The following is a 14,514-nucleotide window of genomic DNA, read 5'->3' as shown; positions in this document are numbered from 1 at the left end:
CAGTGTCTGATGAGAGTCTACAGATTTCTTAATTCTTCGCCAAACCCTCCTCAGAGTTTTCCACTTCAGAAATTCTTAGGCAATCACAACTTATTATTCAATATTGTGTTTATTTCATACCCTTACCCTGAAAAATTCTAGGATTTTCCAGTACATGATTTATTCCAGATTTCAGTAACTGTGGTTCATATTTCTCCACAGTTATCTACCTGAGGTTTTAATTGCCTTTCATCTAGCAGTTGGGACAAACTTGTGGCTCAGCATTTGAATACTGATCATAATTTTAACCCAGTTCCAACCATTGTGGGTAGAGTGAATTTTGAGAAAGAAAGCTGATAATGTTATTGCTTTCAGTAAACCTTTCAGCCCTGGTTTATTCTTTTATTTTCCCATTCATTCATTTGTTTAATAACCTATTATTATGTGTGTGTTTGTCCTAGGCATTACGCTAAGCCCTGGAATTAAAGAAAAGGGAAGATAAAAACATAATCTAATAAGTGCTTTAATGGATGTCAGTTTTTTGTGCTTTTTGTGGATCACATAGAAAGTGGACCAAACCCAGAAAAGATGCATTGAGGAGGAAAGTCAGCCCGGGCATCTGGGGCAAGCGAGGGAGTCCTCAATATTAGAAATGTGAGAAGAAAGGTCCTATATAAATATCAGTTACTAATTCTGAAGGCCAACAAAAGATTTCTCATGATATTTAGTTGCTTCATCATCTTATCTTAATGTGTAAAGTTATCTCTTTTTTACCTTTCAGTGACTCCTGAAACAGTTCCAAGAGCCACTAAGCCCACTGTGTCTAGTACTTTAGACATTTCAGAAACAACACGGGGTAATTCTAAGAACTGACATTTTCTTAAAAATCAATATAAAACAGCAATAAAGTAACCCCAAGACTTTAGCGTACCTTTCCCTCCTTCCCCCTTCCCTTCTTTCTGTCCTCTTTTTCCTCTCTCCCCCTCCCCCTTTCCTCTCCTCTCCTTTCTCCCTGTTCTCCCTATCTCTTTTTCTTTATTTCCTCTTTTCTGGCACTAGTAACTTTTCTATTATTTGGACCAATTCCACTGAGAAGTTACCAACTTCCCTGGATCTCATTGACTAATATTCCAGGCAGGCATGGATGCTAGATACTAATTGCATGCCCTTTTTAATGAGTCTCTTGGGCTGGATGGGCAGAATACCAACCTTTCAACCTCCAGATCTTGGAGGGATGGGAAAAACATTCAAGTCTTGACTGTCTGGGGTTTCCACTTAAATTGGCTTATGAAAGTCTTTTGCATACTAAATGTGGAAAGAATCTCCCAAAGAGTACTTTCTAATAAGAATTTTCTATCACTTGCTTTACCTGCTGTTTCACCCAAGGGAATCTAACTTGCTTTTGTTGTTTGGTCTCTTCCTCTGAAGAAAAGGAGAGCATGTATTTTGTTCTGCACTTGTGATGTTGGTCTTCTGAAAATACACTTTCAAATTTTAGCAGCTATGTAACTGCTCCAGGGAAGACCAGTTATTTCCATGAGAAGCACCAACTGCTCCTTGCACATGAATCTCTGTTATGAAGCATGTTATGCATGGTCATGGTTACACCAAAAGATCAAATCCTCAGGCAAGGTGTTTCTAACCACATTGTTTTTTATTGCAGTTCTCAGCCAAAGGACCCCAGAAACATTGCAAACTATTCTATTACCTAAGTTTGAATTGCCACTGAGCACTCTAGGTAAAAATTATTAAACACTGGAGCATAATTTTTATTATGGAAATTTTATTCATGCTTTTTGAAGGTGTTGTGGTAATTCATTCAAATTCATTTTCTCACTGGTAAAAGGAAATGAGGTTCGTAGAACAATGAGCTTCCCAACGTCCAAGCTCTTAAATGTGTTAAAATGATCTTTATAATTTAGAATCCTAAAGAGTCCCTCCCTATGAAAAATCCACTTGTGGGTTTTGGTGGTGGTGGTCATATTCTTGTTTTATTCTTTTCATTTATAGTTAGTATATCACTGAGAAAATTGATATTTTTCCTAAATGTTTTTATTCAATTGTCTTTCTTGATAGATATTTCTGGAAAGTCCTCTTTAGAATTTTTAGATTTATTTTTAGGTACAATATCAAAAGAATGGAGATGCTTATATATAAACTATTTAAATATAAGTACGTATATATATAAACTACATATATATACATCTATAAACTACATATATATACATATATACACAAATTCTACTTTTAAACACTATTAGGTAGATATTTGCCATTTCAGATATATTTGATGCTTAGTTTGAATTTAAATAAAATATACTTGAAAGAACACACAAATATAGCTGAAGAAATTGAAAAACTAGTTTAATAAGAATAGAAAGAAAAGTAAAAATACTTCAAGCTTAGTGGTTTGATCTTAAAGTTGAAAAAGAAAATTTATTTTATTATCCTGCACTGAAACACAGAAGAGATATATTAAGATTCCTTATTTGATATGAAATAATTACTCTCTTTGCAAGATTGATATTTTTAAAGCCATCTTCCTCTGTTCCTTGCACCTCAGAGTCATAACCATCCTTGTGTGTTTGATTACAGCTCCAAAAAGGCTTCCAGAATTTCCCGAAGCAAAAACATCCTTCCCTTTTGAGAAACCTGAGGTTACCTTGGGTAATAAAAGTACTTTGTATTTGATGTAAGAATATAGGTGGTGGGATTGGGATGTAGTTCAGCAGTAAATCCTTGCCTAGCATGGCTGTGGCACTGAGTTTGATTCCTACCATGTGGGTGGTAATTGTTTAATTCCTAAGACACATTTATGGGGTCCTATCTCTGCAAACTTCAATAAACTACTGAAATCAGTTAACTCAGGCAAACAGGTAGTTGATTCAATTTTTAAAAAGAAAGAAAAGTCTTATTTGATTGGATTTCTATAAATTCAGTAAAAATCATCACTCTATGAATCACACATAATCCAGTTGACTAGTTTTCTGTCCTTAAAATGTTGAGAGCATGACATCAGTCTCTGGTTTCACCCTTGTCATTAGTCAGATGTTCTCTGATGGTATGTATTGATTTCTTCTCAGTCCTTGATTACTTTTTTTTTTTTTTTTGGCACTGTGGTTCGAACTCAGGTCCCTGCTCTTACGGGGCAGGCAGCAGAATCACTGAGCTAAATCCCTGGCCCCAATTACATTTGATAGTATCCAAATGAGCTTTTTATTTCAGTCTTCTGATAGCTACTTAAACCACACCAGGAAGCTACTTCTGTCCTTTTCTCCTCTGAAAACAAATATTCAGCAAATTCTATTTTTTTCCAATATAGTAACAAAGGAAAAGTCATGGATGGCCCCTACAGCTAAAACATCAGAAGATTCCAAAGTTGTAAAGCCTCAAACCGGTAATTGTATTCTTTTTTTTAAAAAGATTGTAAGAAGAATATTAAAGTTTCTTGTTTTTATTTTTATAGGTTCCTTAACTGATTATCAATATACTCTGTGGCAAATGCAAAACCTTGATACTTAGCTGATACTTAGCTGACTCTTGCATTTGTTTTAAAGATGTATGTTTTACCTTCTGGATATATTCTTGGTAGTATGGCTAAAATAAGCTATGATTGGCTCACTGGTTTTCTAGAGATCAGTTTAGTGATACGAGAGTAGAAATAAAATAAGACGTACCATTCTAGTTCTGATTTAATGTTTAATATGCATGTAGTGTTTGAGAGTCGATGGGAGAAGGTTACAGCCAACCTGTGGATGCCAGGCTAACTCCTGGATCCCAGGGGCTGCTCTTACCTGGATCAACCACTAAATATGATTTATCACTGTAAAATTTATTTTTCTTTGACATTTTTTGGAATTGTTTGCCATGTTACATTCTGTATCAAAAAAAATCAGAATGGGTGCTCTCAAAAAGATTTCTGTACTTTTTATATAAAAGACTATTTGAAAATTCTAACTTACATACTGATTATTGAAATCCTTGGGTCATTTCAATAGTTTTTGGCAATAGAGGAACAGGATATTTGAAGTTTGGAATATCTCAAGAAATCTGAGATGCATAATCATCAAAAATATTCTTCCCTGTTTTCAATGTGCATGCTTTACTCTTTCTTAGTTCTGTGTTTTGCAATGTCATTACTTAGAATTGCATTTCATATAAACCTTTCATAAAGTATGTTTAAGTAGCATTGATTGCTTTTGATTTCCTTGGCAAATCTAATTTTCCATAAAGTATATAAAGGAAATCATAAAAGTATGCTTTATTCCTACATACCAGAATGTAAAATTATTTATAAATTTTTATTTAAAAGGATGTTAGCCAGATTTTAGAAATACTTAAGTGCTTGTGACAGCTATTCAACAAAAGTCCATCTTTCTGATGATGCAATAAAACTGGTCCTATTGGAAAGTGGCCAGTTCACTACAATCCCAGTGTTGTTAATAGAAGTTCTAGAAAAGCTCTTAATACCTTCTATCCTGGGATGAATTGTCCATATGTTGGATCATTTCCCCACTGAAATAATATAATTTATGTTTGTATGACAGTTTTCTTTTTTTTTGTATTAAATTCTTTTATTGGTACATTGTAGGTATACAACACAATTACATTTCTCATTGGGAATTGTACCTTTATGTAATGCATCTTGGTTCTTATTTTTTCCCCATTCCTAACCCTCCCTTCATGCCCTCCACCCTTCCCTATTTACAAAGACTTTATTTCCATTTTTTCCATTTCTCACCATTTTTTCCTTTCCCTTCTTTCCTTTCCCCTGTGCCTCCCACTACCCCTACCCCTTTGGATCTTTTATTCCTATTTTACATTATTGATTATTCATTCTAATCATTGGTACATTTTAGGTATACAATATAATGACATTCATCATTGGAAATTTGCACCTTTACATAGTCTCTCTTGGTTCTTATTTTTCACCCTTGCCCAGCCCTCCCTTCAACCCCTCCAGTCCTCCCTATTTACAAAGATTTTGTTCTTATTTTTCCATTTTCTCATATTAATCCCATTCCCTTCTATCCTTTCCCCTAGCCCTCCCACTTTCTTCCCCTTTGCCCCTTTTCTTCCTATTTCACATTACCTATTATACATTTAGTCCTTATTTACACTTTCAGTTTCTCACACCAGAGAAACTATTTGGTATTTACACATGTATGTCCTATTTATTTCACTTAAGAGTATTGCTTCAATGTGCATCCACTTAGCTAAAACTTGGAAACAGCCCAAATGCCCATCAACTGGAGACTGGATAAAGAAAATGTGGTTTTTTAATAAAATGGAGTACTACTCAGCCATAAAAAATGAGAAATTAGAGACATTTATAGCTAAGTATATGACAGTTTTCTTCTGAGAGCTTCAAAGAGTTATGAATACATCATCATATTGATCCTTCCAAAGTTGTTTTCTGACAGTTTTCTTTTAATGAGGCTCATGAAAAACTTACATCTGAATAGATGGAGGGACAGAGGCTCAATCATTTTTTTCCTAATCTTCTCTACAATAATACACTCCAAGTTAAAAGTAAAACAATCCCATATATCTTGCTTTGAAATTTTGAGAACAGCTTTCACAACAGAGAGAATTAAATGTTCGTATTGGGGCTGCATGCCTTACAGGTAGATAAGAAACATCAAATGATCTTTAAGAAGCCAACCACTCCTTCAAACTTATTCTTATTATGAATGTGATTGTTTACCTGTAAGCTGTGGAGTGAAACAGAGCTGGGTTAATAACCAATTATCAGAACTTCAGTTTATCCACCTATAAAGGAAATAATATATAAATTTTTGATCAGGTTATATATTGTAAATTATGTATAAATCATTTAATATAATGCATAGCATACAAGGGGTACCCCAGTAATATATCCTTAGCAGCCCTTTCATTGACTGCATCTTTGTTTCATCATATTGCCCATCTAAAATGTCCTGTTTTCATCCTTAGGATACTCTTTTGTTTATTTTCCCTCCAAAGTATCCAGAAAAACTGAATTTTTCTTCCAATTTACCAAGGCTTATTACTAAACCTACCTCTTCCTTGAGTAAAATTATTTCCCCTTGCAGCATAAATAGTTATCTTTTAGAGACTTCCCTTGACTGAGTCAGACTGGTGGAGGGTCTGTCTCAGTCTTTTCATTAAAATCTACTTTGGGAGCTTCTGTACAATGTAAACCCTAATATTTTCAGTGTTAAATTCTTTCAGTACTTTGTAAAACTTTTACTACTTGCAACATGTACTTAATATGCATTAATTAAAGATTTAAAAGCTGAAGTGATTGGCATGAGGGTAGTATATTAGAAAAGCTTGGCCACAGGTGATTTGCTCAGAGCAGTTGAAAAGAGGCAAACTATATTTGGATCTTACCACCTACCCTGTGAGGTGTTGATTACCCCAGATCTGGCTCACCCAACTAGATTACTCCCTAAAGAGGAAAAAGAGTGGAATGAGTACTGGTGTTGAAGCTTTGAGAGCAGGAAAATAGCATTCAAGCGTAGCAAATGGTTTACAGATTCTCCATGCTCTCTTTTTTTCAAGAAATCAGCCTTTGATTTCTTGCAAGCATTGTTCTTTCAAATTTCAGGGCCAAACAGAAGGATATTTTGTTTTCCCATTAACTGAAGAAAGCATTATTCATGTATTTAAATAGTGCTGAAAATTATGTTTGGTGGTATGTTTTTCTCTTTTAGTTACTTATAATGTTTTTAAGTTACTTCTTCATGTTTTTAGAATCCTATTTCCATGCCAGAGTATACACCTACAGCAACTATTTGTGTGGTAGAGAAAGAGATTTATATGCACACATTTGTGTATTATAAAATAATCAAAGGACGTATTAATTCCCCAAACAAGTCATTTTTCCTTTCAAAGAACTCAAACTGTCCACTTGTCAATCTCTCTTAATTTGCTTATTGTAATGAACTTTTTGCAAATTAATTCTGCTGAGGATCTACCAGGTACCATGCTCTAGAATAAATAAAACATTGAGTGCATGGTAAACATGACAGAGTTTCTGCCTTATAGAAATAATTTGTTTAAGAATTTATGTTGGAAAGGGAAAAGCTTTCACATAGTTATTGATATTTAGGGAATTTTAATAAAATAAAATAAAATTCTCAATTTTTTGAAATACTTGGTATGCCATCACATGCTTCCAGGACAACATCAGGACATTTTCATTGTGGGATTTGTGCCTAATTAGTTTTCAAAGTAAAAACAGATAACTAACAAAACATAATTAACAAATATGATTTTAGGAAGTTATAGAGCAAATAGCAGTACAGGTTCTTTTATCATATTTTTCTGAAAAATCTGAAGGTAAAGTTTTGTTGTGATTTTAAATAATTTTTGTTTTTCGAAAGAAATTAATATTGCTTTTTATAACATTTGAATTGAACTACCCATTTTACCTGTTGCATTTGGTCCCATGTTCTGTGAATTCTTGAATGTTTATCAAGTGTATGACTAACCATGCCTAACCATTTCATTTTAGAAATGGTCTTTTAGAAACCAGGCCTAACTATTTCCTGAATTTTACTCTTGAATAGATGTGCATATACTGTATTTTGTAAGGAAATCAAAAGCTGTTGATTTTTTAGAATGTTTCAGAGAATTCTATTTCAAAACTACCCTGTCCTCTGACAACTATAACTTTGAAGTCAAAGATTTTGTTTAACTCGCAAATAAGGTGAGGGATTTTGCTTCACAAAACTGTCCAAACAATATCAAACTGAGAGAAAGGTATTTGTGTGTTTTTAGTATTCTTTTTTATATTTACCACTCAATTCTCAGGAACTATGGAAATGGAATTATTAAAGACTAAATCTGATGACAGATGTGTTATTTGAATCTTAAGTATGTTTGAGAAAATGTTTCTAAGTAAGAGTTCCTGACAATTGAAAACTTCCAGACATGAACTATAATTTCTGGAGGAGGGCTTCCTTTAGAAAATAATTTGAGGGAATTTAGCAGCCTGGCTTGGACCCTCCAGAATGGAAGGGAATTGTAATTGTAGAGAATGAGTAAAAAGAGTGAATAAATATTATCTTTTGGAATGAAAATATAGACTGTAGGAAAATTGGTTTGATGTCATTAGATTGAAGGGAGAGCTGGGATAACATAAAGACAGTAGTGGAATTTTCAAAAGCAATAGCATAAATAAAAAAGTCAAGTTATTTATAATTTCTTAGCTAAGATGAGAGTGTTAAATGCAAGTTGATAAAGTTTCCCTAATTTCTTTAGTAGTAGATAGAGCTGACATTGCTAGATTCATGATGTAAACCTGGCATAAAGCAAGCCTAACATCAGAAACTGACAGCTATTTTGTCTTTAAAAGATCCATCACTGGGGCTAGGGATTTAGCTCAGTGGTTCCACCGCCTGCCTTGCAAGCGCAAGGACCAGAGTTCGATTCCCAGTACCAAAAGCGAACAAACAAACAAACAAAAAGATCCATCATTCCTACCCAGCCCTTTAAAACTGTAGCGAAGCTAACTTTACATTACTTTAAAACTACATTGCAGTGTAATATATGCATTCTCAAGATATGTGCCTATTTTAACTCAAATATTCTGTTTTTAAAGACTGTAAAGTATTTGAGTCATCCTCAGAAACTGAAATGTATTTCTGCCTCATCAATAGGTGGTCCAACAAGCTGTTCTCTACTTTCAGATCCTGTCAGACCATCTAATATTACCTTTCTTAAAGCTTCAACTAGCAGTGGTTTCAGGTCATTACATTGTCACCAAATTACAAGTAACCCCAAAAGTCATCCTGTGAGCTCCTTCCTTTTTATTTCTGCACGGCCAATCTGAATGGGCAAGGAAAGCAATGTCTACCTCCTAACAGTTCCTGGGTTCTCTACTTCTCTTTACCATAGTGACAGTTCATTAATTGTACATTAAAAAATTTAATGCTGTTTTTGCTTTCAGTTTAAATGCCTATGTGAATATTCCTGCATTAAAATATTCTAATCTTTAAGTTTAAATTTATCCCACTTTGTGCATTTCCCATAGAATATATACTTGATCTTTAAATGTACCTAGATTGTGGAAGGACTCATAGCTCCATGGAGGAATAGAAAGAAAACGCCCTCTAAACAAAATGATTCGAGGAATAAAATGACAGGCGCCAAAAGCAAGTCCTGGTCTTAGCCCTGCTGTTCCTGGTCCTACTGACTGAGTAGAAAATGTACTGAACTTGACAATTTCAGCGTGTGTATGCTGGCAAATTTCTCCAGGGCTGTAAACCTCAAATTTATTATCTAGAAAATAGACATAATGTCCCATTATCTGTAATGTAAGGGAAATGCCTACCTCTCAGAGATATTAACAAGGGTAAGTATGAGAACATGCTGTCACCAGCAAGATATTAAGAGGGTAAGAGGGTAACTTTTACTAAAAGACTAAGCAGTAGAATTTGTGCAAATAGCCTGTCTGATTGCTGTTTCTTTCTTTAGAAATCTCTTCCCAAGCTACCATCTGACTTTATTTATGTTTATACTCATTGAAGCACTTTGAATTAGAGCTGGCATCACTTTAGCATAAATATATAGCACTAGGCTCACATTACCTTGAATGTCAGTGCCAATGTTTGCTATATAAAATCCTGCAACTCAGAATAAGAAAGCCAAAAGCTAATGCTGTAGTGATGTTTGCTAAAACAGTAGTGACAAGGCCAGTAGCCAAAAGCCCAAACATACTGGTACCTAAGTGAAACTGTCCTTTAGCTGGCATCAGAATATGCCATGAAATCTTTCAAAATTAATAAAAATTAACATCTTGTGTTTTATTTATTTTTTAAAGCAACTTATGAAGTTTTCTCAAGCCCTTCAACTTCAGATGAGCCTGATATATCAGAGCCTCACACAGGTATAACCAGCCTTTCAATTACATTTTTAAATTTCAGGTTCCCCAAAATACCTGGTGTTTACCCCTTTTAGTTTCTGCAGAATGAAAAGGTGTGCTCTCTAGAGCTCCACAGGGGAGTAGTAGCCATGTGTGTCAGGGAAATAAATTCTATCCATACCTCCCATTGAAAAATTATTTCATTACATTAATCATTAAATAAGCACTGTCACATGAGGGACATGCAGATAGATTGGGTTGCCACTGGGGGAAAGTAATATAATGTCCTGTCACTCTTTTGGTTAGAACAATTCTTAAAAATTTTTAGAGTCATAGATGGTTTTCTATAGAGCAATGAGTATTAAATGGGGTTATTTTGAAACCTTTTTCCCCAACCAGGAACATTTGGCAATGTCTACAGACACATCTGGTTGTCATAACTTGGGGGAGGTACCATTGATGCTGCCAAACCCCTGCAGTGGACAGGGCAGCTTCCCCCACCAAAGAATTATTCATCCCTAATTGTCAATCATGCTCAGATGAGAAATCTTGTTTTAGAGCATCACATCTTTATTTGTCTATCATTGACATTCATTTATAAATTCATTTACAGTAAGTTTGACTTACTCCAGCAGTTTCTTTTAGCAAGTGTTTCTTAAGCACTTATAAACTAGATACCTATAAACAAGGGGTTTCAATGTAAGATTGATTTCTGACAAATGTAAATATGTGTCTGATCTTTATATGTATAACCTTATTTCAGTGTTATTTGTATCATAATAAGTAAGGGTAGATAATTTTCAACAGTAGAGGATAAGAAAAAAATTAAACAAAATGCTCATAATGGATTAAGGTAATTATGAAAAAGAAAGGGGGAAAAACTAGGAAAACCAGATTTTAAAAAGTTGAATGTATGAAACACTACTTTGGCATGGTTTCTGTATTCAAAGTATGCATGTTTTTAAAAGTGATCTCATCTTAAACTCCTAATGAATCACTGCTTTAGAAGCATTGGTCAGCAATCCTCCAAGTGCTCTTGATGTTTTTCCTTGTGCAAGGCATAATTACTCATGAATTCGTATTTTGTTCCTGGGGCCTTCTACTGGTTTTATAAATGTTGCCATTTATTCCAACAGCAACAAGTGATCCCATTCTGGATTCTATTCCACCTAAAACTTCTAGAATTCTTGAACAGCCAAGGGCAACACTGGGTAATGTTTTTAACAGAAAAATTGTGCTTTGATTTTCATCAAATAAAAATCCATAATCCACGTGACTGACTTTCCTCTGACCATTTCATCCCATCACATATAATCATTTATATATTTTCTGTTTCTGAGTATATATGTGTATGTATTTAATGCAGGCATCTTTTATATTCCATTTTGTGCATGAACTTGTGCATGCACGTGTTTCTCTCACTGAACTGTAATAGATGGTATTTTCTTCATCCTTAAACTTTCGAGAAGCTTTGAAAACTACATGAACATCATCATTCACACCATCTCATCTCATGTGTATGTGGCCTTCGATACTTCATTTCCATGTGTCGAATCTGCCTGGAGTTAGCTACTGAACAACAATCATTATAGCTTTTTATCCACTTTAAATCTTAATTTCATCCACCAGCTTTCAAGGCAACATACTTTTATCACTCTTAATCATGCACTTGTAGCATATGCATTGTACCATCTAAAAGCATGTTAAAATTCTTAAAGTATCTCATTTTAACTGGTATTATCTGGTGGGATGGGGTGTTTGTGCTTTCAGCTCCAAGTGAAACATCATTTATTCCTCAAAAAGTGGAAACTTTTACCAGTCCTGCAATGAAACCTACAACATCTGGTAACTAATGACATTTGTATAATTTTGCGCTTTGAAAGAACAGGTAAAGTGACGAAAACAGTTAGTCATGTTGTCTTTTTCAGAATATGTTTAGTATTAAACATTTCTTCTCTTTCTTTACCATGGCATTTTTCAAAGAACTGAGCTATCCAGTGTACTTAGCCCTGAGATAATCCTTAAAAATTTCTATAATCTTGATGTCTATGTATTGGTCTATATATCTTGAAGAATAATTCCTTTCTATATTTCTTTCAACTTTGTCAACCAGAAAATAGCAGAATTATAAATTATAATTATTTTGAAACATAGCCCCTTTGGTTTGGATATAACTTGATCAGTTTTTCACCCAGAGTAGTCTAAGTATAAATTTCACCAAGTAATCTCAGCAATCCTAAGCATGATGATGAAAAATTTATAAAAGAGAGGTAATACAATTTACATTTTATAACGGAAAATTATTTAAAGAATAGAGTTCATTGAGTTCTGAACTTTCTAAACTATCTCATACTTGTGTTGTGCCCCTGCTATTTAATGTTATTCTTTTGAGTTCTTCATTGTGCCTTGTGTGAAATACTTCAGGGGTGCTCATATTCTAGTATGTTTAGTTAAACAATTTCTCTTCAGGTCTCATGTGGAAATTGAATTCTGTTTGGCTCAGTCAACACTTACTTATTATTTACTATGCGTAAAGTACAGTGTTGGGAATTCTGGAAAAACAAAGAAAAATAAAACATTTCTTGCCCTCAAGAAGTTTGTAAGTTTACAGGCACGGTCTGATTGACCCCTGAAAATGTCATCTATCAAAGCTGTACTAAATCTTCTTCTTTCAGCTCCCCAGAAAACTACATCTATCCCTTCTCCACCTAAACGGCGCCCCAGACCCAAAACTCCAAGAACAAAACCTGGTAAATAAATGTCTCTTTAATTTTTCAGGATGTTTATTTCCAGATAGATCATGTTCATCTTATTATAAAAAAATAAGCTGCATAATTCTATAGACTAGTTTTGAAAAAAATTTAATTAAGTAATAATTAGATAATAATACAAAATAAAATCAAATGTCAACAATAAGATTTTACTGAAAATCATCTTTTATTTTTGCATATGAATTTTTCAGTAAACTTAGAAGCAAGTCTTTCTGCCAGAGAATTTTAGAGTGAGCTATATATCACTTTTTTGGTGCACATCTACATTTAAGTGTCTGATACTCTGACAGTTCTTATTTTTTTGATTCTTACTATGTTTTCAGTTTTGTGCTAGGGCAATGGCTGGGATGGGGAGGCTCTGACTCCAGCTTTCATGTTATTTGTAATCTTAAGAAGATGAGACATAACAATGAGACTACAGCATAATATTGTAAAATTTTAGAATCTATAATATTGTCTAGACCCTCTAAAAATGAAAGAGTTGACAATACAGGCCTGAAAATATACATAGAATTTGTATGGAGGAAAAGGAGAGAACAACAATATAAATCAGTGATTTGGTAGCTCAAGTAGTGTATCAATGAGGAGGTAGTATTCTTTATTGTCAAATAATGTTCTCAGAATTATCCTTGACAAACTGAGTTTGACTTATTCCATTTATATTTTAATATAAATACAATTTTATATGACCTGTGCTGCTATGTTAACTTAAAATTATTTTCCAAAAATTTTACTCAGTTTAAGATAGGCAAGACTTTCAAAGGGTTGTTCTATTCTTTGTTGGGGGATATTTTTATTATTCCTAAAATAACAGTTTTTTCTTTCATCAGAAAAGAACCATAAGTCCTGGGACAATCATATCTAAACTTTCTAAAAGTTCTGAGCTAACATAACTAATACTGCATAATAACGATATCTCCTTGTCGGGTGTTATTTCATATTACCATGGAAAATTCAGTATCCTAGCTTTTTCATAATGTCTCAGTAGTGATTCTAAATGGCTCATGTGGACAGTACTGAGTTTTTTATCATACACCAACTCCATGTTACAGTTATCTGGTCCTATTGTTAATGAGTCAGAGCTCAGCATTCAAATATAGTCCTGTGCCAGCATTTAGACCACTGATGCTTCCTTGTGTTCTACCCAATCATCGTATTTAAAGCTGGGTCATTGTCATTATCTCCACTTTTTCAAAATAAGGCCCTCAAGTTCAACTTTAGACTTTATTTGGAAAGATGACTTTTCACTTTGGTGTTAGTGGGATTTTTTGAGCTTTAAATCATAGCATTATACCTACCTGAATATTAATTTTAAAAGATATTTCCCTTCCTGATGCTTGAAGGCTTAGATGTAGCTGAGAAATATGGAGTATGAGTACAAAATAACTAGAATGGCTTTTTAAGATCATGGATTAAAATTTCTGTCTTTACTTTGAGTAGTTACTGTGACTATTTAGTGGCATTGCCCTATTAGGTTAAATAAAGTCCTGAAATGTTTTCTTCAGACCAGATGAAAACTTATCAGTGTATTTTCTTTAAATGTTTCTCTATGAATGGAACATGAGATATTCTTTTAATGGACTATTTCCAAAATCTTTCAAGTGGTGGATTCATTCCACTTAACACAGTTTAGTTTTAGGTTTTTCTCTAAATACTGATTGGGTATGCCTTTTTCCTCTTCTTTTTCTGTCAATAAAACATAGTTTAAACATAGCTTATTACTTTGAAACCTAAAATCCCTTTAATCCCAGAAATGACATACACTGCACCTGGTAATTACCAGGTTTTTTCTTATATTCTAAAAGAAGAGTTGAAAAATTATGTTTTGCAACTCTTTGGAGCAAGAACTTCTGGTTTGTATGTTAGTATTTGTCAAATTTTTCATGGAAAGTACAGAAAAGCATTGAGATG

The 14,514-nt window shown here is 33.8% G+C and overlaps 1 protein-coding gene across 37 annotated transcripts in view; it reads left to right on the top strand.

Moving 5' to 3' along the window:
- The window catches only part of Abi3bp (ABI family member 3 binding protein), a 283,774-nt gene that overhangs the window by 170,164 nt on the left and 99,096 nt on the right, over positions 1-14,514 (top strand). For 32 of the 37 annotated variants that reach the window (XM_004857983.3, XM_021238902.2, XM_021238901.2 and 29 more), the window contains exons 11-18: positions 761-835; positions 1,643-1,717; positions 2,575-2,646; positions 3,302-3,376; positions 9,791-9,856; positions 10,969-11,043; positions 11,603-11,677; positions 12,508-12,582. In XM_004857983.3, coding sequence (XP_004858040.1) covers positions 761-835; positions 1,643-1,717; positions 2,575-2,646; positions 3,302-3,376; positions 9,791-9,856; positions 10,969-11,043; positions 11,603-11,677; positions 12,508-12,582 — 588 coding nt within the window. The remainder of the gene's footprint in view (positions 1-760; positions 836-1,642; positions 1,718-2,574; positions 2,647-3,301; positions 3,377-9,790; positions 9,857-10,968; positions 11,044-11,602; positions 11,678-12,507; positions 12,583-14,514) is intronic. The other 5 variants (XM_021238873.2, XM_021238874.2, XM_021238886.2 and 2 more) reach the window with 5 other exon arrangements.

This window comes from Heterocephalus glaber, unplaced genomic scaffold, assembly GCF_053883595.1.
Source record: "Heterocephalus glaber isolate CG9 unplaced genomic scaffold, H.glaber_assembly_v1.0 deba00000122, whole genome shotgun sequence".
Taxonomy (NCBI): domain Eukaryota; kingdom Metazoa; phylum Chordata; class Mammalia; order Rodentia; family Bathyergidae; genus Heterocephalus; species Heterocephalus glaber.
Note: the sequence above shows the minus strand (reverse complement) of the source record. Positions and strands in the feature narration are given on the sequence as shown.